Genomic DNA, 27,836 nt, shown 5'->3' on the forward strand with positions numbered 1-27,836 from the left:
TAAATAAATAAATAAATAAATAAATAAATAAGTAAGTAAGTAAGTAAGTAAGTAAAATCCTCAGAAAAAGAAGAAGAGTGTCATTTGCTGGCTGGTCATGTCCTTCGTGATAATCAGAGATCAGGCAGTTGGTTCAGACTGGAGTCTAGAAGACACGCTATGATGGGAGGATTACGAGGTTCCTTGTAGGAGCAGTAAGCACTGAAAGATATTTTGACTTTTCTTCCTGAAGATCATCAGGCCCTTTATAAAGGATGCGAAACTCTTCAACAGTCCTAATCCAGTTCTTGTTTTGGACATAGGCATACAGGCCAGTTCTTTTTTACATCATAGTGAAATCACATATTTTCAAATTCCAGATGCAATAGCATAAGATAAAGAAGCTGAAATTAGAGTCCCCAGAAAGTAGTCTTCATTTGCCTTGAACTAAACTTCAGCAACCCATAATAAGCTCTGACCTAACCAAATTTTCTTTCGTATTGATTTAGTGGGAGCACTGGTTTTGGTGATTTTTCTCTTATGCTAACCATTTAATATCCTTAATCTATAACATTACTTTTTTTTTTTTTTTTTTTGGTAAGGAGTAGGGGAACATTGGGGCTCCTGGATGGCTCAGTTGGTTAAGCATCTGCCTTCGGCTCAGGTCATGATCCCAGGGTCCTGAGCAGGAAGCCTGCCTTTCCCTCTGCCCCTACCTCTGCTTGTGCTCCCTCTCTCTCTTGCTCTCTCTCAAATAAATAAATAAAATATTTAAAACAAAAAAAAAGGAGTAGGGGAACATCTCTTCTATATCATCAGCCTGAGTGATAAACTGTACATCTTTTACCTTAATTTTTTTTCTTTTTACATTTTTCTCAGTATTTTGGATCACGTCCAGTCTCTAAGGAAATAAATATGTGAAGAGAGTTCTGTGGAATGTTCACTGTGCTAGTATTTTTCTTCCTTTTATCATGCCCCAAGATTCGCCAAAGTCGATATAAATTCACCATGCCTTCTTTAAAAAGCGTAACAGCAAAGCATTCTTCCTGTAGGAGTCGGACTGTAAAAGGTGATTTCCTTTTACTCCATTTGGTTTAAGCCTGTAAAAAGCATTAAGTGAAAAATCTGATATATTTGTTAGGGCATTTATTACATTGCTAAGTTATATTTGCAGTTCTCAGTGAAAGGTTTATTGAGAACATAAACTTTGAAGAGGTTTTTTTCAGGATTAAAGATATATTTTTCTTTTTTGGTGAAATAATCACAAAATGATGCCTTTCAGGAGCTATTTTTAGCACTGTTTATAGTCTGAGGACGCACCATTCCGTTCTAGTGAAGCAGATATCAGCTTCCAAATCCAGCCTCTGATGATGAGATTTGTAACTTCTATAGGGTTTCAGAGGAATGAAAGGCTCTGAAGTTACCAGTTTCCATTAGCTCAATTTACCATAATGTAGACGCACCAATAAGTTAAAGAGTTTCCTAGCCCTTTGTAGTGAAAATGTTTTTCATACTGTCCATGTAATTTGGACTAGATATTTAGAACATATCCATCAGAAATGTAAAACATAAGCCATTGCTGAGGTCTAATGTGTATTGATTTTTTTTTTTAATAAATGAAGGTTTGAATTTAAACTCCTGATGCAGTCTTTTATCATCAAAAATGAGAGCTGTCTTTTTCAGAAGAAACGGTGCTATAATCAGTCAATTAAAATCAGGAAAATTGGCTCATCTTTATTGTCTAAACAGCAAAAATAGCAAAAACATCACAAGGGTAGAACATTCATGAACAATTTGCTTCACTGTTGACTTTGTAAAGATGTTTTGAAAACTTGTGAAATAGGTGAGATAATACGATGCCTATGATCGATTGAAGCAAGTTATGGTAAGAAAAGGTCAGTCTTCACAGTGGTCCTGTGGAGTAGAAGAGGGTTATTAATTTTATCCTGATCTATATCTAGAAGTCGGAAAGGTTACAAGTTGCCTGATGTTCTTCGGGTACCAATGAGATTCCGTATGGGGAAGGTCATGTGGTTCTGAAGGCCTACTGTTTATGATTGGATATAACAATAAATAAAATAACTGGGATGTTGAAAGCCAGTTCTGTTGAATGCACATCCTTTGGGTTTTTGGGGTATCCTACACTGACTTGTGAGTTTAGAGTTTAAATATTCTGTAAGTTTTATCCTTCTAAGGGTTAATTATTATTAATGTATTTTTACCCATTTCTTTTACTGAAATAAAATATACCCTTTTCTATCTTGTCCTTCAGTCAAAGGATTAAAAAGTAATTATTTGTGCCTCTTCTGCTATAAACCACATTATCAGAGTAAAATACTGAACATAAGTATAGAATCATATAATCATTAATCCACTAAATCTATGAATCTTCTCTAAAATGTAACTGAGGTACAAGTGTAATGCCTGACAGGTTTATACTATTCCTATAGAAGAAAAATGTCAATGTTTGGTAAGCTCTAACACATCTTAGAGAAATTTTTAAAAATTATATTATTTAGAAGTAGAGGTTGAGTAGATATGGCTCTTACATAAGCTATTAAACAATAAAAGTTTATAACTAAAAAAGAAGCTGCTACTAGGCACTGAGAAGAATTGGAGAGGAAATTAACATGGAATCTCTGCAGAAATAGTGAACTAGTTAACGTTCTCTTTCCTATGAGCAGGTTAAATAAAAGCACGATTGATGCAGGACTGAGGTAGAAATGAGTTTAAATACACAAGAGTTTTTGTTGAAAAGAATATAGCAAGAAGTTCACTTATATTAGCTTTTCTCCCTGAATATTTTATGATAATATCTATATCAGTGGATTTACAAAATGTAAATATGAAAAATCTATAGCTTCATATTAGAACGTGGGAAAGGCTAATATAATTATGTGAAAAGTTAACTGATTTTTTAAAAGCCAAACCACTCTTTATTTGATTTCAGAGTGAACATTAAACATTCAAAAACATCTATTTTTCTAGAGATGGTAGGAAATAGTCATAAATAAAATCACAACTAGGAAATTTGGTGTAATTTTTATCTAAGCTCCGCAATCCAAAGCAAGAATTTAATGTTTTCCTTTTTCTGGACCACTTTTTGGCAGTTTATAATACTCTTGAGTGTCAGTGCTAATGTTTTCAAAAACTTGATTCAGTCACATCCTGCTGAGGACTCTCCAGCACTTTCTGTACTTTTCCACCACATAGAGTTTACTGTAAGGGCAACTATGTATTGAGTAAGGGTTAGATCTGGAGGAGAGACCTAGCAGTAAGGATTGGGACGACTAGAGCAGTCCTTTGGGAACTGTTCATCTTATCTATGTTAAAGCTGGACTCGCTTTATTGTCTTTATTTAATATAGGGCAATGTGGGTGTTAACAAGAATATAGAAGGAGTAGTCTGTACAGAAATAGAGTTCAGAATTAAAGGAAGAGAGAAAGATAGAAAAATGGAAGGCGTCCTTAAGGAAAACTTTAAAATAACCCAATAACCTCTTACCAACTTGCCACGTACATCCTGGTGTGTGTGTGTGTGTGTGTGTGTGTGTGATAGTAGCAATAAATCTTTGGTGTGACATGTAATGGACACCAAGATTTAAGAGTCACAAATCTTGATACTCTTCATTTTGACCCTTTGATTATCTGGATGAAATAAAATAATACATGTGAAATCACTTTGTAAACTGTAGTGTTCCCTATGTATAACATTATTGTTATATAACATTTTGATAGTCAAGTGAGCTGACCACTATGGGAATGAGTGTGTTCCAGGGAGATTGTCTCATTAAACAGTTTCACTAGAATAAATGAATGAGAATTGAACAATCTTCTGTGTACAACAAAACACAACCTATTTGTGGAAACTAATATAAAAATGTTATCTGTTTACCTTGAGGGAAGGAATTTCATTAACTTTTTTTTCATAACCATGCATTGACAATGGAAGTCTCAGCATTAAACAACTCTATCTCTTCATTATTAATGTAACTGGGAGTCTTTCATTGCATAGCCCAGCACCTGGGGTTGAGAAGTTCACTGCTCAAGCCTAAACCTTTCCTTCTATTAGTCTTTATCTTCCCTAAGAGTTTATTCCAATGTCAGGGATTCCCTTCATGATCTGCTTGACAAATTACAGACCCCTCTTTGCAAAATGAATAAATTTGAGCCTGTTTTCTAAAAATAAGTCATTTTTTGAAAAATCAGAGCAGTTTTATGACCACAGTCCTCCCCCAAAGTCAAGAACTTAGATAAGATGGTAATTAAATGAGCATTTTGCTTTTCATGTGTAGACAAGAAAGAGTACCACGTCTGACAGCCCTGGTTACAGTTGAGGAAACAGTCAGCCTGTCTATGGGTGGGTGGACCGCTGCATGAATCATCCAGGAGATTACTTGTGGCATAATCCAATGGCCAGTGCCCATGTTGGCATCATGGCCACAGGGATGGCCGTGTATACTACCAAATGAAAGGATCCAGTCCCCCAGCTTTGCTCTGTGAAGAGTGAGACAGTAAAGCTTGAATATACAGACCCTTAACATCTCAGTCCAGGTCACTCTGTTTCCAACTCTGTGAGACAAAGCCCACTAGTATGTTCCACATACAGGCCCACGGCGTATGTAGTTCTATGCCATCATAGAATGCATTGAGGAATATTCTAGAACTTTTTGTTCCCCTCTACTTTCTCTTCAGCTGTTATATGGAAATCAGTATCTCCAATGCTCTAAATAAATTGAGCCTACTACACCTCTACTCTTTATATCCAGCTTTCATGAGCTAACATGTTAATAGGGGTGCCTGACTTTTTTTTTTTTAAATAAGATTTTATTTATTTATTTGAGAGAGAGATTGAGCACGAGCCCCAGGGTGGGAGAGGGGGCAGAGAAAGAGGGAGAAGCAGACTCCCTGCTGAGCAGGGAGGCCGACATGGGGCTCCATCCCAGGACCCAGAGATCATGACCTAAGCCAAAGGCAGACACTTAACTGACTGAGCCACCCAGGTGTCCTGAGCATGTGACTTTTGATCTCAGGGTTATGTGTTCAAGCCCCACGTTGGGCGTGGAACCTACTTAAAAAAAAAATAAAAACAAAAAATAAAATGTTAATAATCCCAGTGAAGATTTCTATAGAGATATTTACAAGTCAACTCTTGGGAACAAAATGTAACTTGTCTTAGTTGTTCCACAGGCAGATGTATCATCAATTTTGGAGGGAGTCTTTTGAAACTACAGCATAAAAAAACAAAACAAAGAACTTGTAATCCTAGTTTATAATGTACCTTTAAAAAGACAAGCACCAATTTCCTTCGAAAGAAAGAAAGAAAGAAAGGAAGGAAGAAAGAAAGAAAAAGAAAGAAAAAAGAAAGAAAGAAAGAAAATGACACCCTCCAGGGGATGTATATTTTGAAGATGTACCTTAAGGATTAGGATTTAACCTTAAGATGTTTTTGTTCAAAAATGATGGCTGACTTTATAAATGCATGTTTCTCAGGTAAAGTAAAACTTCTATAGGCGTTAACAGTTGATATACTCAGTCCTCAAACAAAAATCCAGTCATTCCACAAATGTCATGTCCCCAGGGTATAGCGGGAACCATGCCTTATAAGAAGTAGCCCTGGCCACCTCACCCTAGCCACACTCTCCCTCTTTTTTTCATAATTTTCATCCTTCACCTTCAATGCTCTCTTCTCAACTTCATCAGTCTCCTTTAGTCTGTCTTTGCTCTTTGTCTTGGTTTTCAGAATGGCTGAGAAACTTAGGAGAACTTTGAAAGCTGTTAGTTGACAGGTTGAATGAAGAGAAGTGAGATGCACATTAGATCATTTCATTGGTGGCGGCGGAAAGTTCTGGTAGGTTAGTGATGGCAGGCCAGTGTGGCCATGCTAACCCTCCCTGCCTCTAGGTCACAATGAGATTCTTCCCAGATTGGAGGGCATATTACCCTAGACCTAGACAGCCCTTCAGGACCATCTATTCCATCTCCCTCATTTCTGAGGCAAGAAAACTAACCTGCACAAGGGATGGAGAAAATATCCTGCTCTGTATCCCTGGTCTAAGGCAGTTTTTTACTGTTCATGTTCCCTTTTTTCATACCTTTCTTTTTAATGTAGATAAAGAGTGTGTGTGTATGTGTGTGTGTGGGAGCATTGTATGGATAAGGACTAGGAAAATGAAAAATATTCATTATGATTAAAATAGCAGCATACAATTATTTTCAACTGTAGTAAAAGCATTTCTTTGAAAGTTACTCGTGAGATTCTTGCCACACACGCTCTGAATTGAGTAGGGATTGTCTCTCTTTGTTGTCACCTAGATTTAGCATTTTAAAGTTCCTTAGGTTTTTCAGAGAGTTTCCACAACAACATATTTTACTTAAAAAAAAAAATGAATGTGGCGTGAACACAAAAGTCCTCTGTCCCACATACCCTGCCAGGTTTATGCGACCCTTCACCAACACAGAGCTCCCTGAGTCCAGCATCTGAGCTGACAGGCACAGACTGACAGCCGTAGGCAGGTCCCTGCTTGGTGACCTGGGGTCAGGCGCTGAAGTCAGTGGGAAGGCCTCACCACTGGCAGTAGCATCTCCCCATTTTCCGGGAACATCCTTTGAATCATCAGACCCCCCACCCCAGACATGGAAGTCCCAATGTCAGCCACTCACAGAGGGTCAGTGGTCCTCCCCTAAGGGCTGAATGTTCCTTGTGAAAAACCTGCAATACCCCATCTCTCTACTGAATTTCCTTGATGAATTCCCTGACCCTGCCTCCTCACATCTCTAGATGGCATTATGTCCATCTTTCAGGACCAAAAGCTTTCTGAAAAAATTCTCCTGTGCACTTTGTTAACCCCTCCCCCAGCTTCTGACAACCACTAATCATTCTTTTGTTTCTATAATTTTGCCTTTGCCAGAATGTCATATAAGTGGAATTACTGAGTACATAACCTTTTGCTTCTTTCATTTAGGTAATGCATTGGAGACATCTATAAAGTTGAGTGGTGAAAGAACCTTAACCTAAAACAACTTTGGTTAGCTAATTTTTAAGACTTAATAGAGGTGACCTAAAGAAGTAGGTTTTGTTTTGTTTTGTTTTGTTTTTAAGGTAGCAAACAATACTGAGTTAGTGATGCCAGGGAGAAAGTCCTAAAGATTACAAGTATAGATTATTTTATTAGGAAGATTATAAATACACACCTTTGGGAGGAAAAAGTCTCGTCTACTATGACAAAACTTGACCTAAAATGCAGAGAAGGTACAACAAGCACATCCTTTCCAATGCATGTGCATGGGCGAACCAAGAAGACAGCAAGTGAACTCTCCAGGGACCAGGAATGAAGAAACCAGAGTGATAAGGAGGTGCTAAATTTGCAGCTATCCTGGAAGTGTTGCTAAAACAGGAATATGGAGCCACTTGGGGGGCAGGACACAATGCTTTGGGCCTAAGAAAGGCACAGCATAGGAATCGAGATTCCCCATATAGTCAAGACACTCAAAGCACTTCAACCTCAGTAACGGGTTGGCTGAAAAAAAAATCTACTTCCAACGAAGAGAGACTGGCAGGGACAACTGTGTTGGCTTTGGCGTTGGATGGGGCTAAAAAAGTCCCCTGAAAATCCTATAATTTTAGGTTTAAATTTCCACAACTCACATGGTTGCAGAAGCCAAAGAAAGAACTTAGAGCGCCTGGCTGTTAAGAGAGCCCCAGGACTCCTGACAGAAACGAAAGAAAATCCCTATGGAGAAATATTCTGAACCCAGGCCCGTGAGAATTCTGACACATTAACATGAGCCAAGCATGAGCTCACAATCCAGAATTATAAAACATCTGAGAAAAAGTCACTGTGAGTGAGGGTCAGTAGCAAAAGCAACAACAAAATTGGACTCCCCCTCACTCAGAATTTCAGATATTGGAAATTATGAGACATAGAGCATAACTGTATTTAAAATGCTGTAAGGAAAGAAAAGATTGTCTAAAACTTGAACAAGAAACCATCAAATTGGACACATAAACTTGTCAGACTTAAAAAGAACTTATGAAAACAAAATGAACAGGGAAAACAGCATATTAATGCAGCTGATTAGAGAATTCGTTGAACTGGAATATAGCTCTAAAGTAATTACCCAGAATGGAGAGCACAGGGAGCGACAGATGGGAAAGATGAAAGAACGAGTAAAGACATGGAAAATTTAATAGATGGCATTACGTTGCGGTTACAAAATGAGAGAAGAGAGAAAATGGGGATAGGCAACATTTGAAAAGTAATGGCCGCAATTTTTCCCCCGGGGTTGTTGAAAGACTTGAAGCCTCACATTCAGGAAATGCTGAATACCAAGCAAGTTAAATGAAAAGAACACCTTACATTGCAACTGTGAAAGGAGGAAGATCAGAGCTAACCGCAGCAGCAACAGAAGCCTGTGAAATAATACCCTCAGGGTTAAGGGAGAGTGCTTTGAACCTATAGTTCTATCCCCAGCCAAACTGTTCTCCTGTATGAAAACGAAACTGAGAGAATTTGCCACTACATTCTTTCGTCATGGAGAGAACTTCTGAAGTTTGTATTTCAGATCCAAAAGACTAAGGAGAGAAGGAACATCTGAAACATGAGAAGAAAGGTGATGAAATAAATAATAAACATGGGTAAATCTAAATAATAACCATGGCGGCATTTAATACGTGTGTTTTTAAAAGGCACAGGAAATAGGGGCGCCTGGGTAGCTCAGTTGGTTAAGCGTCCTATTCTTGATTTCAGCTCAGGTTATGGTCTCAGGGTTGTGAGATCGAGTCCCACATCGGGCTCTGCGCTGAGCATGGAGCCTGCTTAAGATTCCCTCTCTCCTTCTCCTGCTGCCTCTCCCCCCTCTAAAAATAAATGAAATAAATATAAAGCACAGAAAACAGGAATAAAATATAAGACAATACTGCCTGAGAGATGGGACTAGTATCATCAGAAGTGTTCTAATCTTCTATTGTTCAGCGGGAAGGTTTAACTCTAAACTTTAAGCAGTTAAAGTGAAACGTTGAAAAATGCAGGAGCCATCCTCTTGGAGAACTGAGGGTGAAGGTATAAAGTGTGGAAGTTTCTTCTGATATCCTTGATGGTTAAAAAACAAAAAACAACAAGACAAAACCAACTGACCCCGAAAGAGGACACTCCTGGCTGTAGATTGAGCGGTTCTGTGGTGTTCTTGGTCACATATTTATTGTTTCTGAAGGGCAGTTGAGATTCTTGTGAGGAACATAGCATGACCTCTATACAGACAAGTGAACTATAGAAATTCATTACTATTCTGCCAAGACGCTCCATAAGAGGGGTTAACTAGGACACGGGAGGATGGAATTAAAATCAGGAAAGCATTTAACAAGCATTCTGACCTAGATGGGCTAAACCTGAGGGAACTTCCTTTCTCTTGCCTCATTACTGCAGTAAAGAGTTGCTGCTGCTTGGGGCGGGGGAGGGGGGGTTCTTTTCATTTCCTATTACTCCCAACATCTTGCTCAAAGCACTGAGACTTACAAGTGTAGTATATTGAAGTAGACTACAGCTTCTTCACCTACTTCTGTATCCTATATTCATTTTTCTTGCAATTCTTTCATCATCCTATTGAGTGTTTTTTAACTAAGTATGGCTCAGATGAACTGACCAATTCTTATGAAGTCATACACAGGACTGTCTAACTGGTGTGACCCCAAATAAATTTGTAGAGGAGCTTAAGAAGTGTGGTATTACTGCAATAGTGAGAGTATGTAAAGCAACTTACCACACTGCCCTTGTGGAGAAAGTAGGCATCTAGGTTCCGGATTGACCATTTGGTGGTGGTGCGCTACCATCCAGCCAGGCTGTTGACTGGTTATGTCTTGGAAAGATGAAGTTTCTTGAAGAACCTGGTTGTTGTGTCACTGTCGTCATGTTACAGGTCTTGGACGAGCTCTAATACTTGTTGTCCTAGCATTAGTTGAAGGTGGCGTGAAATACAAAGATGCAGAGAAGTTTAGAAGACGAAAGTGGGGAACTTTTAAAAGCAAGCAGCTCTTGTCCTAAAATGCAGCTGCACTTCATAATTACCAGTAGTCGTAGAAACTGCTGTTACAGTCAATAAACTGGGCTGCCTGATGCTATTGTCTCAGAAATGGAGCTTAAGACAGGACCCGGTTTATCACGCGCATTAACCAACACGTAGGCTTGGCGAATGGGAAGTCTAATGAAGCTTTCATAGGAGTATTGATAAGCAGTTCTATCAGGCCTCAAGCTTGGCAGGATTGCAGCCTCTGTGTTTGGATTATCATCGGGCCGTTTGGAAACTTAGCAAAAGGTGCTTGCTGTTCAGCATTTAAAATGTGCTTATCATTTTTATCAATTGACCTTTCCAGGAAGCATGCAGTATTGAGTTTTAAGTCTTCTTCAAATCTATTCACATGCCAGGATCTTAGCAATATACAAAAAATTTAAGAAGATCGGGTGCTGAAATACAAGCCACAATACTTGTATGTTTTTAATATCATACAGAATTAAAATTCAGGAACTATGAAAAACAGTCTAGATCTTCTGTGTTTTATCCCTTCAGTCATTTCAGACATTGATAGTAGGACCTGTACAGCTCTTTGCCTGCTACTTTATGTTTATATCTCTCCCATTTTAAACAGTATACAACAGGTTTGTGTACGCACTGATTTTGTTGGCTTTTGGCCAAGCCTGATAATGATTTTTTAATGTCTTTCTATAAATCTCATTTTGTGCTATTATGAAAACCTCCATTGTGAAAATCACAAACCTCTGGTTGAAAAGTTCATGTAAAGTCCACATTGTAACAGAAGCACGTATCTTTAACGTCTCCAGACAAAAAGATCTTAAAGTTAATTGAATGTTTGCCCTTTGGGGTGCAGGTTAAAAAAGTGGGTGGAAAAATGTGGGAGTGAGCTATTAAGTACTTTTAGCAAAATGTCATGCTTGTCTTGTGTAGGATGTATTGAATATGCCCATTAGTAAATATTTGTTTTTAAGATAGACATGCTTTGTTCTTGTAGCTCAAATAATTCTTAATTATAAAATTTCTGAAACTTCTGTAGTTTTTTCCTATTTTTATTGGAAGTTGTTTGCCAACTGTTGTTGATAAAAGTGTGAATTTTTTCCTTCTCTTCCAATCTTTCTTGCAAAAAGAGAAGCTAGTTTTTGCTAATGAATTGAGTAGGTATCTAATATTTTATTTTCCTGTTGACCTCTGTAACTTAATATTTATATACTTGATAATTTGTCTTATTTAATTAACAAGGTAGTACTGTGTATCAGTGTTCAATCATGTATTTATAATTTCTGTAATGTATGATTCTAGTTCTTGGGGAAAAATAATTCGTCAGTGTCCATCAGCTTGTAAAAACTTAGTGCAAGAATTTAAACATTTAAATAAATATTGAAATGGAAAAAAAGAAAAAGTTAAAAGTAATCATTAAACAGATGGAAATAGAATTTATAACTTCTGAAACAGAAGATGGAAATGTTCAATTTAAAATTCAATTTAAAAGAAGGCAGGAAAAGAAAAAAAGATGAAGGACAAAATAGAACACAGTATTACGATGTTAGCAGTAAAAATTCCAAACATCAGTAATCACAATATGTAAGTGGACTAAATTTTCTCCTTGGATAAATATTAAATCCAGGTATATAATATTTGTGAAAGAGACCTTAAAATTATGGACATGAAACATTAAAAGTAAGAGGATGACAAAGGTATGCCGAGCAAGTACCAAAAAAAAGAAAGGTGAGGTCATTAAGTTAAATGAGGGGGAAAAAAATGAATTTTGGCCCAAAAGCCTTATTGAAAATAGAGAAGGTTGCTACAGAGAGATTGAAAACTAAATTTATCGGGAAAAGAAAAAAGTGCTAAACTCTTTTTTTTTTAAAGTGCTAAACTCTTATGCATTGAATTACCCAGCTTTTGAATATATAAAACAAAAATTAACAAATTACAAGGGAAGATTTTTAAAGAGATCATCACAACGAGAGATTGAAAATGACCACAATCATTCTAACATTCTGATAAAATGCACTTATGCTTTGGGATAAAATGTCCAAATAAGATATCCTGGAAGTGTCCTATCTCAAACAACTTGGACGAACTCAAAAAATGGTTCTGGTAATGACAAAGACTCTGCTGTTGAAAATGTGGAGAATTGGAATAAAAGTGGTTCTTGAAATGCAAATGTGAGGAAATAGACTTTCTAAATTAAAATTACATGATAATTAAAATATTTTTTATATATCTTGAATATCACAGATGAGCATTTGATTATTTCATCAACATTAAAGTTTGACATTAGTCATTTGTGGGGAGGAGAAATGAGATTGTCTTGTTGGTTAATTCCTTATATTTAGTCGAAATGTGATCAGCAACTCTACAGAGTGTGATTCGTGGCTCATTGGAGCTGGAGGGACTTTCAGACATAGGATGGTTCATCGCTGTTGTGCAGAATCAAGCCAATAGCTCAGCTCCAGCCTCAGTCTGGCGCTGGTATTCTGTTTCATCAAAGCTGTTATACCAACAATCATGTTCACTGTGATTATATATAAACCGTACATTCAATATAAGTGCAGCTTTTACCATGTAGTCTACCTATTTCGAACTTTGCATTTGGTAGTTTAAAAGATGCTAATGAAAAGTTTATAATAATGAGAGTCTTAGGAAAAGGCAGCAATAATTTGGATGGCCCTGGCCCCTCTTAAAGGAAAGTAGGGGAAAAAAAACAAAACTGTAGGGAATTTTGAGAATGCCTCCTTTTCTTGTGGACAAATTTGTCTTTGCCAGGCAGAGACATTTAAAGCCAATCCACTGATCTGTTTGTTTGCTTTAAGGAAAAAAACAAACAGCCACTATGGCAGCCAAGTACTGAATCCATCTATGAGACTTTCACATATGAAGACCTAGAGAGCCCTCATAGGTGGGGTCTTCAGAGCAGTGTTTTTTTTGCTCCTTCCATGTTTCTTCCTTTACCCAAATTCATTACCTCCTTTCCTTTTCCTCACTCCCAATCCTCCCCTCGTCCATAACAACTTTAAATCAATGCTGAAGAGCTGCTTGAGTATGGGAAGTGGGAGAATTGTTGGTTATTGAGGAAAGTTTATTGGCTGTATGTTAAGTAGCTTCAAGACTTTTGAAAAAATACTCACCAGCAGATAGAACTTGCCTTCACACTCTCTGGCTCTCTCTGAGAGTCAGTGTCCCTGTTGCTTTTATTGTAGAAACTCAGGAGTCCATGGGTTGCCTTTAGAAACTATCTGAGAGTGTAACAAATGCAAACCACTTTAGAGTCCACTAATTCTAGGTGGGTTTAAATCCACTCAACCTGCTAATTGAGCAATCCACGCCTCTTTCCGACTGCCACTTGGCTTGCACTGCTATTAAATGGAGACGGAGTTCCCTTGGCAGACCAAATAAATATGAGCATATGTGGAAAGTGCCTAGGAAGGTGCCTGACACGTGTTCAACTACCCATAAATGGCAGCCATTATCAGGAATACTTTTATTGTCATTTTTATGTTAATTATCTGGGTTTAATTGTACTGAGCAATGAAACAGAGATTCGGTAAGAAGCAAGGCTGGGCTGGACTGTGTGATCTGATATGCATTTGAAAGTTGTACCACGTGGGAGATTTGACTTCTCTGCTTTTTTGGTAATCATAAGACACATATTTTCTATCTACTGTTGTTTTAATGGTCATCTTGAATTAATTCAGCCCCATTTGGGTTATACACATTCCCTTCATTAACCTGCTTGTTAATATTATGATTGCTGATATTTTACAGGGTACTTATGCCAATAATTTTATATTCAATGTAAGAAAATGTAAATTGTTAGACGAAAAGTAACTTTAATAACTAGAGAACTTAATAGTAGTTTTATTTTAATTCTCCTAGTTATTTTGTATTAATTTTCCTATAAATGTGTCCAGATGTGTATGCAATAGATAGATTCTATGAGCAAATTCTGGTAACTATTTGATAAATTATCTCCTGAAATTTTCTACCTTGGGACCTTCTATCCTGAAGGTATCAACCTTTTACTTATAGTAGAAATATTTTAAATCAATGAGATGAGGGGCTCCTGGGTGGCACAGCAGTTAAGCGTCTGCCTTCGGCTCAGGGCGTGATCCCGGCGTGATGGGATCGAGCCCCACATCAGGCTCCTCTGCTATGAGCCTGCTTCTTCCTCTCCCACTCCCCCTGCTTGTGTTCCCTCTCTCACTGGCTGTCACTGTCTCTGTCGAATAAATAAATTAAATCTTTAAAAAAATAATAAAAAAAATAAATCAATGAGATGAGGATATCAAGAGTAAAAGCTAGTTTAGATTAACAGATGCTCTAAGAACCAAAATGAATTCTGCTGCTGTTTATTTTCAGCAGGTAATTTAATTCGGTTTGGCCAAGAACAAATAGGTCCAGGAAAATTAGGTGAGCTTTATGTCTTACTTAGTGGATTTTCTTGTTTGATCTGATTTCTCTTTTTTGCTTGTGTTTTTAGGCTCAGCTATGTGAATTATGCAGAGGATCTGGCCTCCAAGCTCCTACAATGTTCCCCAAAGAACAGACTATCAGCACAGGCTGCGTTGAGCCACGAGTATTTTAGTGACCTGCCCCCACGGCTATGGGAACTGACCGATAGTGAGTATGACAAATCTGAGACATCCAATCAGAGCAGGCATATCATTTTAGCATCTATGTGCAACGTACTTATAGGAGGATTCATATGTTTTTATATGTGCGTGTGTAAGATTATGTATGTTTGCATATGCATTACATGTACACATATATATGTGCATCTATCTATAGACGGGGGTGGGGGGAGAGCCAGTGAGAAAGAGAGAGAGAAAGGAAAAGGGAGTCATGTGTGTATCTATTTAGTGGAATCCTGCCATTCAATTGCTAGCTTACCAGACAGAGGAAGAAAATGGATTCCTTTTTTGCTATCTCTGCTCTGCAGTCTGCAACTGCATGTCTTTGTATTTGATTATGTGTGTGTCCAAAAGAATGATCTGAGCAGTCATAAAGGAAAAGGAAATATGATTTACATATTTAGTGCTTTATGCATGCCGTACTTTTTAACTGGTTGCAGTACACAGAGGAGAAATGATTCATTTTTGTTTGATTCTTAGAGACCATCTTGGTTGTAACAATAACGTTAAAAAGGGCTGCTATGCAGTAAGCTGACGAGCAGAGTTGGCAATTGGCTAATGCACTGAATTGACATGTAAGAACCGAAGACTTGTAATTCATTTCAACTACAAACGCTCTTGGTATTCATACAGACACTGCTTCTCTGGATCTTTTAAAACAAAACACATTCCTGGGTGGGTTTTTGTTTTATTTTTACAAAAGCGTTCATATTTACACAGCCTTTTTCAATTACATTTTAAATATTTGGGAGATTTATGGCTGGGAGGATCTCATCTTTCTTCCAAAGTGTGAAACAGAATTCTTGTGAAATTTTGCAAGACGCTATTTCAGTAAGAACATTTTTGTTCAATGGTGATGCATTCTTTCCAAATGCCAATTCGAAATATTCCTTCTCCTACTCTTTTCTGACTACCTTAAAAATTAATATACTGCCTACATACGTAGCTATTTATAATATGTTTATTAATCCTCAGGTACACACTTACTGTAGCCATACAAAAAGTTATTTCTTTAATCTCTTGGACTTTAGGCTTTTCCCCCATTGTAGTATTAGATTCTCCTTGACAACAGGAACCCTTTATTTTGTAGCTAAGTCTCAAGTAACAACTCCTCTTGCATATTTCTACCCTAAATCTTTTTTGATAACCCACATTTAATATAAATTTCTTTTTATCCTAAACTGTCTGTAGATATATTAATCCATTACTCACTACTCCCCCTTATGCTTAGTAAATTTTCTTTAACATTTTGTATATTCCCAACCAATATTTATTCTATTTTCTGCCCTACTTTCTTTCTAAAAGTCTACCCGCTGACCATTATGACAGCTATTCCCATTTTTTTTTTTTTTAGTTTAAAGATGAAATTTATGTGGAAAAATGATGAATTAGTGACACATCCTTCTATACTGGAAAAAAAAAGATACAAATGGGCTCATTAGTTTATGGCTCATCAAATTCAAACATATGGTTTGTTTTCTCATTTAGTATAACTTGTAACTTGATATCACTCCTCCTTGGTGACATCTCAATCCCATCTGACTCGATGATTGAGTTTAAGCCAGGATTTTGATGGTCTACAAATTCTGAATTCTGTAGTAGTACTTTTCTGTTAATATGGACTTATTACCCACTTGCCACTTAGTTTATCAGCCAGTGGTTAAATCCAGTTTCTATCAGTAAGTAAATGCCTACACATTATCACTCGGCAGCAGGCTGCCACCGGAGACAGCCTTGTCCCCGTCATTAACAAGCACAATGTATGCAGAACACCAGAGGGGAATTAAAACCACAAAAAATACCTCAGGGTGGTATTTTTAATATGAGAATTTAATTTGTAATTTCACAGATTAAGAATTTTGGCTGCATTAATCCCTTTATCAGCTCACAGCAGGCTATTTGCAGAAGCATAACCATAAGGCGATATTCATTGGCAGAAACACGTCTTTGCATTAACGTTAAACATCAGGAGCAGTGAAACCTTTTGAAGGGGGGAGAATAAAGATGAAAAATCATTATATTTTTTAAGCAAGATTCTGCTAAATGCCTCCGGTAACAATTTTGAGTTACAGAAATGCTATTTCTGTGTCTAGCAGATAATCATTATGAAGCATAAATCCAGTCCCAAGAAAGGACAATCCCAGTATTAAATACTATGGTCGTTTCCATTTAGAACAAGGTGGTAGTCCTTGTAAACATGTTTACAAAACAAAATTCCTAGACTTCAGAAACTTTGGGAACTAGTTCTTTTAGGCGAAATGACTGTTTCTGGGGACTCTGTTATCTAGGTTAATATTCTACAGACTACATTTAGAAATTATTCAAATTAAATTTCCCATTAGTATGGAGTCTGATGAAAGCTCACCACCTGGCAAACGGCAGCAGCGAGGGTGATATCCTCAAGTGTTTCCTTTTCCAAAGAGATTTGGAAGGAGGTCTACCTGGGAAGAAGTGTTGCAGAACGAAGAAATGGCTTGTCAAATAAATAAATAAATAAATAAATAAATAAATAAATAAGATGGATTGTCTTAAACAACCAAGTACTGGTTTAGATTTATCACATCCAGGAACCTCACTGTATTAGTCTGCTCAGGCTGCTGTAACAGAATACACCCTAGCCTGTGGGGGCTTAAACAACTACCATTTATTTCCCTTCATTCTGGAAGCTAGGATGTCCAAGATAGAGGTGCTGGTGTATTTTGTTCCTGGTGAAGCCTCTCCCTGGCTTGCAGAAAGCCACCTTGCTATATCCTCACAGGGCAGAGAGAACAGTCTCTCCCTCTCTCTTCCTCTTTGTGTGAAGCCCCTGATCTCATCATGTGGGTGCCACTCTCACGATCTCCTGTAACCCTAATAACTACCCAAAGACTCTGTCTCCAGATACCATCACGTTGGGGATTCAGGTTTGAACATAAGAATTTGGGAGGAATACAATTGAGTCCATAATGTTTACATCTTAAAAATGGTTAATAGTGGTTTTTAAAAGAGTGTCCACAAAAGGAAAACACGTATGCAAACAGAAAGCAAAACCAGTTTAAAAGGAGAAAATTGGAACAAAAATAAATTGAAAGTGGGCTTGAGCCTTCTTGGCTTACTTTAATACATCCGACTCTGTGAGGAGGGTATCAAGTGTTGTTAGAATCTTGGTTACACAAAGCACCGCATTTGTTCCATGGATTCATCATAAAAATTAAGTTGTATGCTTATGTCAGACTCTTCTTTGCTTTGGAAAATCATTTAACAATATAATATCTTTCTTTGCTATACCTTCCCTTAAAATCTCACTAGTTTACATGATACCACAATTTAGAAGTGATGTGTTAGCGTGTCGCCAAAGCGGGAATTAAGAATTCATCAAGCAGGAATAGTGATACCTGGGGATCTGGTAGTTAAAGCTGGCTATTTCTGGTGGCACCCCGTCATTCTCCCTCTGTCCTGAAACCCCAACAGCCTTGCCCCATTTCTACACAGAAATTTAATTGCAGGGAAGGAAATGGAGGGCTGATTTAGAAGAAATTCATTACTTTTCCAAAATACACCACAGGGCATTCTCCTGTGTATACTATCAAGTTACATAAATTATTGAAGCCGAACTACCCTTGTCAAAGTAAATGAACAAAATACACTTCATAGCACAGAGTCCTTGATTTTATTACATTCATTTGCTAATTCACAAAACTCAGATCTGCAGTAAAAGAAGGCCAGCAAATTGGTGCAGTGTGAAGAGCACCAAACTAGGAATCAGACCACCTGGATTCCAGCTTCAGCTCTCCTGGGAACTAGCCAGGCAACTTTGGGCAAGTGCCTTGGTCTCCTTGGGTTACTGATTTCTCATTTAGAGACAGAGTGATCCCTAAGACCTTTCCAGCTCTGATGTTTATGAGTTTTCCTACTCAATCCTGTATACGTCCTGTATATTATCCTAAAACAACATTATAGCCATTAATGTAGCCTCATGCCATCTTCTTAAAAATAAACACACCCGGTTCACATATATTTACTGGTTCCAGTTCCTAGACTTCCATTCTCTCCTGAGTCCTGTTGAACGAGGCTTTCATGCCCAAGACACCGGAACTGCTGTTCTTCAAGTCTCTGTCCATCAGTCTTTCCCTAGCCTTCATCTAGATCCATCAACAGAATTCAGCACAACTGTCCACTATCACTTCCTAGTAACATTTCCTTCACTTGGATTCCAGGACAGGACTCCCCCATGGCTTTCCTATTGCTTCCCTACACTCTCCTCTTCTGACCCTTTGTGGATTTCCCCTCATCTGCCAGCCCTCTCACTTTTAGCATGCTCTAGAGCATAATCCTCAGGTCTTTCTGTCTACATACACTCCCCAGAGCCTCCGTGATCTCATTCAGTCTCATGATTTTAGGTATCATCTTACACTGACAGCTTCCAAATTTCTATCTCCAGTCCCACCTTCCTTGACTCCAGGCTTGCATATTCAGCCAACTATTCAGCATCTCCATTTGGCCCTCTAGGAGGCATCTCGAACTTAATATCACCAAAATTGAATTGATCTTTCCCCCCAGACTTGCTCCTTTTGTCCTCTCCCCCTTGTCAATAAATGGCAACATTGTTCTTCCCACTGGTGGAAGGTGTCCTCGATGCCTCTTCTTCTGTCACACTCAAACCCAGTTCTTCCACAGACCCTGTTGGCACTCCCTTCCAAAGAGATCAAGGACACGCCACTCCTCACTTCTTCACTGCTATTGCCCTGCCCCAAGTCACTCCCCATCTTCTCTTACCTATAATTTACAATAGCCTTCCATTTTGCCTGCTTCTCATTTAGCTTCTTGGATCAGCCCTTGCTGTTTCTTCTTCCTATCGTTTATGCTTGCTTTTCCTCTAGATTTGTGCCTGCCTTGCTCTCTCACCTCCTTGGGCCTCCACTCAAATGTACCTTATCAAGAAAGCCCTGGGGGCGCCGGGGTGGCTCAGTCAGTTAAGCATCCGACTCTTGATTTCAGCTCAGGTCTTGATCTCAGGGTTGTGAGTTCAAGCCCTGCACTGGGTTCCATGCTGGGTGTGGAACCTACTCAAAAACAGAAAAGAAAAAAAAGAAAGCCTTCACTGACCTTCCACCCCAGCATTTCCAGTTTCTCTTCCCTGCTTTATTTTTTTTCATAACACTTACTGTTAGTTGATATATTTGTTTGGTTATTTATCATCTGTCTCCCCTGAATGGAATCAATAAGAACAGGGATTTCTTTTCATTCTGGTTTATACACTGCAGGATTCCAAGATACCTAGAACAGTGTGGGGCTCCATAAATATTTCTCCGGTGCACTAATTAAAGAATGGCATGAAGGAAGTACAAGATATGTTGTTTCCAACCCAAGTTCGTTGTTCTAGATGAGAGAAATATGAGCACGAATATCAACCGCCCTGTCGTTCTGAAGGGAAGGCAGACAATGCTGACGTATGTGTGTATAAATCTGTGTCACTGTGTCTGTGGCTATTACCACTGGACATTTCAGAGACCAACACATACCATGATGTTTTACGGGCTGGATATGTGAAATTGCATCTCAGTGTACGTTTTACAAGGAAAGATTATAAGTGATCTATAAATATTTAAATGGAAACTCTTTATTCTGTCCACAGTGTCTTCTATTTTTACCGTCCCAAATGTAAGATTGCAGCCAGAAGCTGGAGAAAGCATGCGGGCCTTTGGGAAAAACAATAGTTATGGCAAAAGTCTATCAAATAGCAAACACTGATGAGCACAGCATTCTCAAGAAAGCACAGGTAAGGTGACCTCCTTTGCCTGGGAACTAATAATGAATAGACATTGAATAGATCTTTTAAATGAGATATGTCAGATTCCTTTTATCCCCCCTACGTGTGCTGTGAATCTCTTGTGTTCATTATGGCTTTCCTCACGGAGTCTACTGAGGAGTCGTATTTTCAGGTACCTGCTGGATCCTAGCCAAAATTGTAGTTTATTTATGCAGTCATAAACAAACCATTTCAGTTCTAAGCAAATCATTGCAACTACTCATACATTCTTCGTTGAGGTTAGAGAAAGGTTAACCTTGGGCTGTATCTAAGTCACAGAGTTGCTTATTGGGCCCACACAATTTTTCAAATTAGTTGCTTTCATTTTAAATGGAAGGATTTTACACAAAGTCTGGATTCTTAGCTTTTTTTTTTTTTTAAATCAACAACTCTGGCAAAACTGCAATCACATTCCTGCCAGCATTTTGTGTGTATAACTGAATCGTGGCTGCTTCCCTTGGAAAGAACATGTGCTCCCTCGTTTAGCTCAGCTGCCGTGTGGGCTACTTAGCCCACTTCTGAGTCCTCCCTGGCCCCTAGTACAGACCTTATCATGATGAAGCTTTTCTTTTTTTTCCTGTTCGATTCCTTGACCTCTGCTATTCTGCAGATAGAAAGTGTCATCTAAACAAGGCAATCTCTAGCATGTCGCCTGTTCTAATCACACATGCTTCACAGAAACAAGCAGAGGACAGCCACTTCTGAAAAGGCTGTGTCTTTATTGCCAGATGGAAAAGTCTGGGATTTTTTTGGAATTTTATGCCTATATATATCTTTCTGTTTAATGTAACATAACTCTGAAGCAAATAGAGAACACACTTTTTTGTGGGGAAGGCTTTTTATTTGCTAGCCCATATGTGTTCCTTGCTTATGTGGATATTCAGTAATTACATGTTCCAGTGAAGGAGATAGACAGCATTGCAAGAGCCCCTCTTCCTTTTTCTCCTTCTTAATACGAAATATGTTAATAGGCTGAATTGCCAGCAGGGCAAAAGGGACGAATAGAGCTGTCCACCTTTCTTGGGGGTGATTTGCCAAAACCTGGAGCTGTGTGGGGGACTTTGCTGTTGCCTTCATCGATTGATGTGGGGCCAATTTTGGCCTCTCAGGAATATGGTGGTGGTTTTTGAATGATGGAAATGAAAGATGGCCAGGTAAAACACGGTGTATAAATGCCAGTCAGAAAATGTTGCTATAGACTCGCTGCTCCTCCATACTTAAGAGTCAGATTCTTCATCCTTCACGTTATTTCTCCCCATTGGATACAAGTCCACTCCCTCCCTGGTGTTTGTACTCCCTTTCTGAATTTCAGTTGGTCACCAAAGAGTGGGCTGAGTTACCTCCTGGTTCTGAGAACAGTTTTAATTGATGAGGTTTGTAGCATATGCTTTTTAAAGTATTCAACCTGCATAATGAGGGCACCTGGCTTTAGAAATCCCGCAGCCCATTCAGTAAAACAAAACCAAAGTTGGACTTTATTTGTGCTACCACACACACCCAGGCACACAGGAAAGCTTGACTTTCAGTCGTCTTTTCTTCTCTGCTCTTTTAAGATCTCTCTGACCTGAGCCTACCTAGCCAGTCAATGCTGCTAGAAGGTGCTTCAGGTCAACTTCTTGCAAAATCAAATCAAGCTGACTGGACAGAAACGCTGCCCGTAAGGTCTCAGAAATTGCTAATTAAAAAAGAGGTTTGTAAAGAGGTGCTCAGAACTGCAGTCATCCGTGTTTGAAAAGCTTTTACAAAAATGTGTTTTCTTTGCAGTGTATTTTTCGAGCTAGATTTAAGGTTATACAAACTCCTTCCTCTAGAATTATTTGATAATAATACAAATATGTTTCCTTTGAGTTTCCTCCTTTTCACATCAAATATTAAGGCTTTAATATTATCGTGTATGTTGCTTTCTCCCAAATCCCAATACCTCAGCTCGAGTCAACATTATATTGAGGAAACATCTAAGTTTTTCTTTTTTTGGAAAAGCTGCAGGGAAGCTGGATTCAAAGAGTTTTCTGTCAGCCAGCAGAAAAAAGAAACCATTTTAATTTCTCACCTTTGTGGGTTTTTAATTTTACTCAAATGAGGTCATCTTACAGATCAGGTAGTACAGCCTATATATTGACCTAATACATCTGTGCAGTGGAACTTATTCAGACCAATAGCTGAATATTAATGTCTATATTGTAGATATGACAGAGCAAAAAAGTCTACATAAATAGGGTGTTTGTACAGAAAAACATGTAATTCCCTAGATTTTGATTTTGTTGTTGATGAATTAACTATTTAGAGCAAGCTGTGGCATGTTTAATTTTTCTCAAAAGTCCCAATTCTTTGTAAAGGCCAGAGAGATTGGGAAAAAGAGGTATGGGAAAGAGGTTGAGGGCCCAATGAGGGTAAAACTGTAATCTGGCATTTCAGCCACCTCTCTTTGGGGAGTCACGCACAGTCAGGGTGAAAAATGCATTGTATCACTTCTGTTTTTGAAATGATGGAAAACTGTTCTAATCCCTAACTTTCCTCCTATACCTCAGTGCCAAATTGTTTCTAAACTCACATACTAAGGTCACTTCAATTATTTAGTTAATAATACTGGATTTGCATAAAGTGGCCTTAGTGGAAAAGCTAATGAGAAGCATTTTTCTTTGTAGCAGAAACAATTTTGGTTTCATAGTCTTATAACCAAATTAAATGAAAAGAAAACTCCCTGCACCTAAGCTAAAAATGGGTTAGGTGCAGCTGGACGATCAGAACACTGTGCTTCCTACGTGTTGTTACCGCCAAATTGCTAGTAGACTAACGCGTTCATAGATTGTCCCCACTCTTTTTATCAACATTGAAGGGTAAGACCATCCTAAAGTCTGAGAGAGCCTTAAAATGTGCACTGAAATTTTTCCCAAAGAAAAGACAAGAAGCTATCAAATACCACATCCATTTGTATCACATATTTGCATATAGCAATACCAAACATGCCCCTATGCTGAGCTTAATTTTCCAGTCATTCTAAATTGAGACGGGAACTGCATGGTCACTCTGTCAACTCCTTTTGCTGAATACAGGGATAAGAAAGACCCTTGGGCATCATTATCTGAACATTCAATAAAGCAGGTGTTCTCAAGCTCTGGGGAGTTTTTAAAAGTGCAGTTTCCTGGGGTCCATGAATCTGCAATTTGAAGGACCCCAAAGAATGTTAATGCAGGTAGCCCTTGAATCACATATGATGAAATCTTCAGTAAATATTCAAGAACTGTATATTTATGAAGTAAAACCATCAACTTATTTGGATCAGGACTGGATAAAAAGAAACTAGGAAAATCCATCCCTTCCCTTCCCTTCCCTATTCTTTTAAGGAAGAATAGCGCAGAGTTATGCTATCCAACACGGTAACCCACAGGCCACGTGTGGCTGTTTCCACTTAATTTTTAATTAATTAAAATTAAATTAAAATTTGGTTTCCTCAGCAGCAGAACCCCATTTCAAGTGCTCATTAGCTACACATGACTAGTGGCCACATCCTGGGGACAGGGCAGATACAGAACCTTTCCAGCATCACAGAACACTCTACTGGATGGTACTGGTGAAGCCCATTTCCCCTGCCTGCCTTTTAAAAAAGGAATCAGGAAAATTAAACTGCATTCGATCAGTAAAAGTATGTTTCAGTTATAGATTATAGCTGTCTAAGAGAAGCTTGAAATGTGTGAGGAAGGGACGCCTTCAAGTGAAAGAACAGGCGGCAGAGGGAGAGGGACAGAGACAGATCATTGAGAATGACGGAAAGAGCTGTGCCGCGGGAACGGGCAAGACCACGAAGGAGTGGGTGTCAGGATCTTAGAGGGGAAGGAGACACGGTCAGGTTTCTTCAGTTAACAGTTGTGTTTGTTGAGGTTGCTTTGGGAAATTAGGCAGAACAAGGCTGACAGTCTACGCAGCTTTATAGACAGGCCTCACAAAGACTGGGTGTCCATCAGAATCCAACAGTAGCTTTATTTTGTCTACCACCTTCACCACCACCCTAGCTCCAGTAACTGCTCCAGCGGAAGCAGCCAGCTGTTGCTGTCCTCTGTGCTGTGGCATTATGGCGCCTAACTTTTTTGGCTGTGCCTCTGCTAACATATTCCTCTTCTCTTCATCTCATGATTTCTGCTGACTTTTGTCTGCTTATTCATGAATCCTGCTTATTGTCATTTCCCTTCATCCCTCTATTTCCAGGACAGTCTATCAGTGAGCTCTTTTACTCAGATTCAAACCCTCCTCAGAAGCAGCTCTGATCGGTGTAGGCATCATCATGAAGTGGAAAGCAAAGCTTTGAGCTAGGCTTTTGTGTTAGTCACTCCCTAAGCTGCTGACTGTAGATTGCCCTGGGCCCAGCGCAGAGCCCTGATCCCGTCAGCTGAGCTGTGAATGGGGCCAGTCTTCTCTTAAGGAACCCCTCAGGAGAGAGCTCTGGGTTTAGCAGTCTCTGAAGCTTCTACAAAGCAAGGAGTATAGCCAGAAGGCACCTTGCCTGGCCTGTACACTACCAAGGGAAAAAAAATCAGACAAATATAGAGGGAAATTCCAATTTTAATAGCATAACAGCATCATCATTGTGTGATATTTTTTGACAAAAGGTCTTTTTAAGCCATGTTGCATTTTCTCAACTCTAGACACAAAAGGAGATAATACTCATTAATACTTACCACAGTGTAGGAAATTCAAGTATTCGTTGTAGCTTTCCTTTAGCAGCAGGAAGTTTCCTGGGTTTTTTCCTGCAAGAACTTATTTTCTGCATGATCCTACAGATTATTTTTTCCCCTACCAAACAACTACAGTTTTATTATCTCTGTTGTCTCATGCAATTGACAATAGTTGTGGAAATAACAGACAGAGGAGGAAACAAACCTTAGTGTTCCTCACAGGTTTTTTTTTTTTTTAAATTTTATTTTATTATATTGTGTTAATCACCATACAGTACATCCCCAGATTCCGATGTAAAGTTTGATGCTTCATTAGTTGCGTATAACACCCAGTGCACCATGCAATACGTGCCCTCCCTACTACCCATCACCAGGCTATCCCCTTCCCCCACCCCCTCCCCTCTGAAGTCCTCAGTTTGCCTCTCACAGTCCATAGTCTCTCATGTTTCATTCCCCCCTCTGATTACCCCCCTTTTCTTTATCCCTTTCTTCCCCTACCGATCCTCCTAGTTCTTATGTTCCATAGATGAGAGAAATCATATGATAATTGTCTTTCTCTGCTTGACTTATTTCACTTAGCATTATCTCCTCCAGTGCCGTCCATGTTGCAGCAAATGTTGAGAATTCGTTCTTTCTGATAGCTGAGTAATATTCCATTGTATATATGGACCACAGCTTCTTAATCCAGTCATCTGTTGAAGGGCATCTCGGCTCCTTCCATGATTTGGCTATTGTGGACAATGCAGCTATGAACATTGGGGTGCATATGGCCCTTCTCTTTACTACGTCTGTATCTTTGGGGTAAACACCCAGTAGTGCAATGGCTGGGTCATAGGGTAGTTCAATTTTTAACTTTTTAAGGGACCTCCACACTGTTTTCCAGAGTGGCTGTACCAACTTGCATTCCCACCAACAATGTAGGAGGGATCCCCTTTCTCCACATCCTCTCCAACAATTGTTGTTTCTTGCCTTGTCTATCTTTGCCATTCTAACTGGCGTAAGGTGGTATCTCAGTGTGGTTTTGATTTGAATTTCCCTGATGGCTAATGATTTTGAACATTTTTTCATGTGTCTGTTAGCCATTTGTATGTCTTCATTGGAAAAGTGTCTGTTCATATCTTCTGCCCATTTTATGATTTGTTTATTTGTTTCTCGTGTATTGAGTTTGAGAAGTTCTTTGTAGATCTTGGATACCAGTCCTTTATCTGTGGTGTCCTTTGCAAATATATTCTCCCATTCCGTGGGCTGTCTCTTAGTTTTTTTGACTGTTTCCTTGGCTGTGCAGAAGCTCTTTATCCTGATAAAGTCCCATAAGTTCATTTTATCTTTTATTTCTCTTGCCTTTGGAGATGTGTCGTGAAAAAGGTTGCTCTGGCCGATGTCATAGAAGTTGTTGCCTATGTTCTCCTCTAGAATTTTGATGGATTCCTGTCTCACATTGAGGTCTTTCATCCATTTGGAGTTTATTTTTGTGTATGGTGTGAGAGAGTGGTCAAGTTTCATTCTTTTGCATGTAGCTGTCCAATTTTCCCAGCACCATTTATTGAAGAGACTGTCTTTTTTCCACCGGATGTTTTTTCCTGCTTTATCAAAGATTAGTTGCCCAAAGAGCCGAGGGTCCATTTCTGGGTTCTCTATTCTGTTCCATTGGTCGATGTGTCTGTTTTTGTGCCAGTACCATGCTGTCTTTGTGATCACAGCTTTGTAGTACAGCTCGAAATCCGGCATTGTGATGCCCCCAGCTTTGTTTTTCCTTTTCAACAGTTCCTTGGAGATTCGGGGCCTTTTCTGGTTCCATACAAATTTAAGGACTATTTGTTCCAGTTCTTTGAAAAATGTCCTCGGTATTTTGATCGGGATAGCATTGAAAGTGTAGATTGCTCTGGGTAGTATGGACATTTTAACTATGTTAATTCTTCCAATCCATGAGCATGGAATATTTTTCCATCTTTTTATGTCTTCCTCAATATCTTTCAAAAGTGATCTATAGTTTCTAGCATATAGGTCCTTTACGTCTCTGGTTAAGTTAATTCCAAGGTAACGCATGGTTTTTGGTGTTATTGTAAATGGGATGGATTCCCTAATTTCTCTTTCTTCAGTCTCGTTATTCGTGTATAGAAATGCAACTGATTTCTGGGCATTGATTTTGTATCCTGCCACCTTACTGAATTGTTCTATAACTTCTAATAGTTTGGGAGTGGATTCCTTTGGGTTTTCCATATAGAGTATCATGTCATCTGCAAAGAGAGACAGTTTGACTTCTTCTTTGCCGATTTGGATACCTTTGATCCCTTTTTGTCTTCTGATTGCTGTTGCAAGGACTTCTAGTACTATGTTGAATAATAGTGGCGAGAGTGGGCATCCTTGTCGTGTTCCTGATCTTAAGGGAAAGGCTTCCAGCTTTTCCCCATTGAGAATAATGCTTGCAGTAGGCTTTTCATAGATGGCTTTTATGAGATTGAGAAATGTACCCTCTATTCCTACACTCTGAAGGGTTTTAATCAGGAAAGGATGCTGTATTTTGTCAAATGCTTTTTCTGCATCAATTGAGAGGATCATATGGTTCTTGAGTCTTTTCTTGTTGATATGATGTATCACATTGATTGATTTGCGAGTGTTGAACCATGCTTGCATCCCAGGTATGAATCCCACTTGGTCATGATGGATAATCCTTTTAATGTACTGTTGGATTCTATTAGCAAGGATCTTGTTGAGGATTTTGGCATCCATATTCATT

General features: G+C 38.7%; 1 protein-coding gene across 3 annotated transcripts in view; it reads left to right on the top strand.

Annotated features, from left to right (window-relative positions):
• CDK14 (cyclin dependent kinase 14) overlaps window positions 1–27,836 on the top strand; it is a 546,012-nt gene that overhangs the window by 437,231 nt on the left and 80,945 nt on the right. For all 3 annotated transcript variants that reach the window (XM_034667605.1, XM_034667608.1, XM_034667609.1), the window contains 2 exons: window positions 14,491–14,630; window positions 20,256–20,399. In XM_034667605.1, coding sequence (XP_034523496.1) covers window positions 14,491–14,630; window positions 20,256–20,371 — 256 coding nt within the window. In that variant the 3' untranslated portion in view covers window positions 20,372–20,399. The remainder of the gene's footprint in view (window positions 1–14,490; window positions 14,631–20,255; window positions 20,400–27,836) is intronic.

The sequence above is a fragment of the Ailuropoda melanoleuca genome, chromosome 1 (genome assembly GCF_002007445.2).
Source record: "Ailuropoda melanoleuca isolate Jingjing chromosome 1, ASM200744v2, whole genome shotgun sequence".
Lineage (NCBI taxonomy): Eukaryota > Metazoa > Chordata > Mammalia > Carnivora > Ursidae > Ailuropoda > Ailuropoda melanoleuca.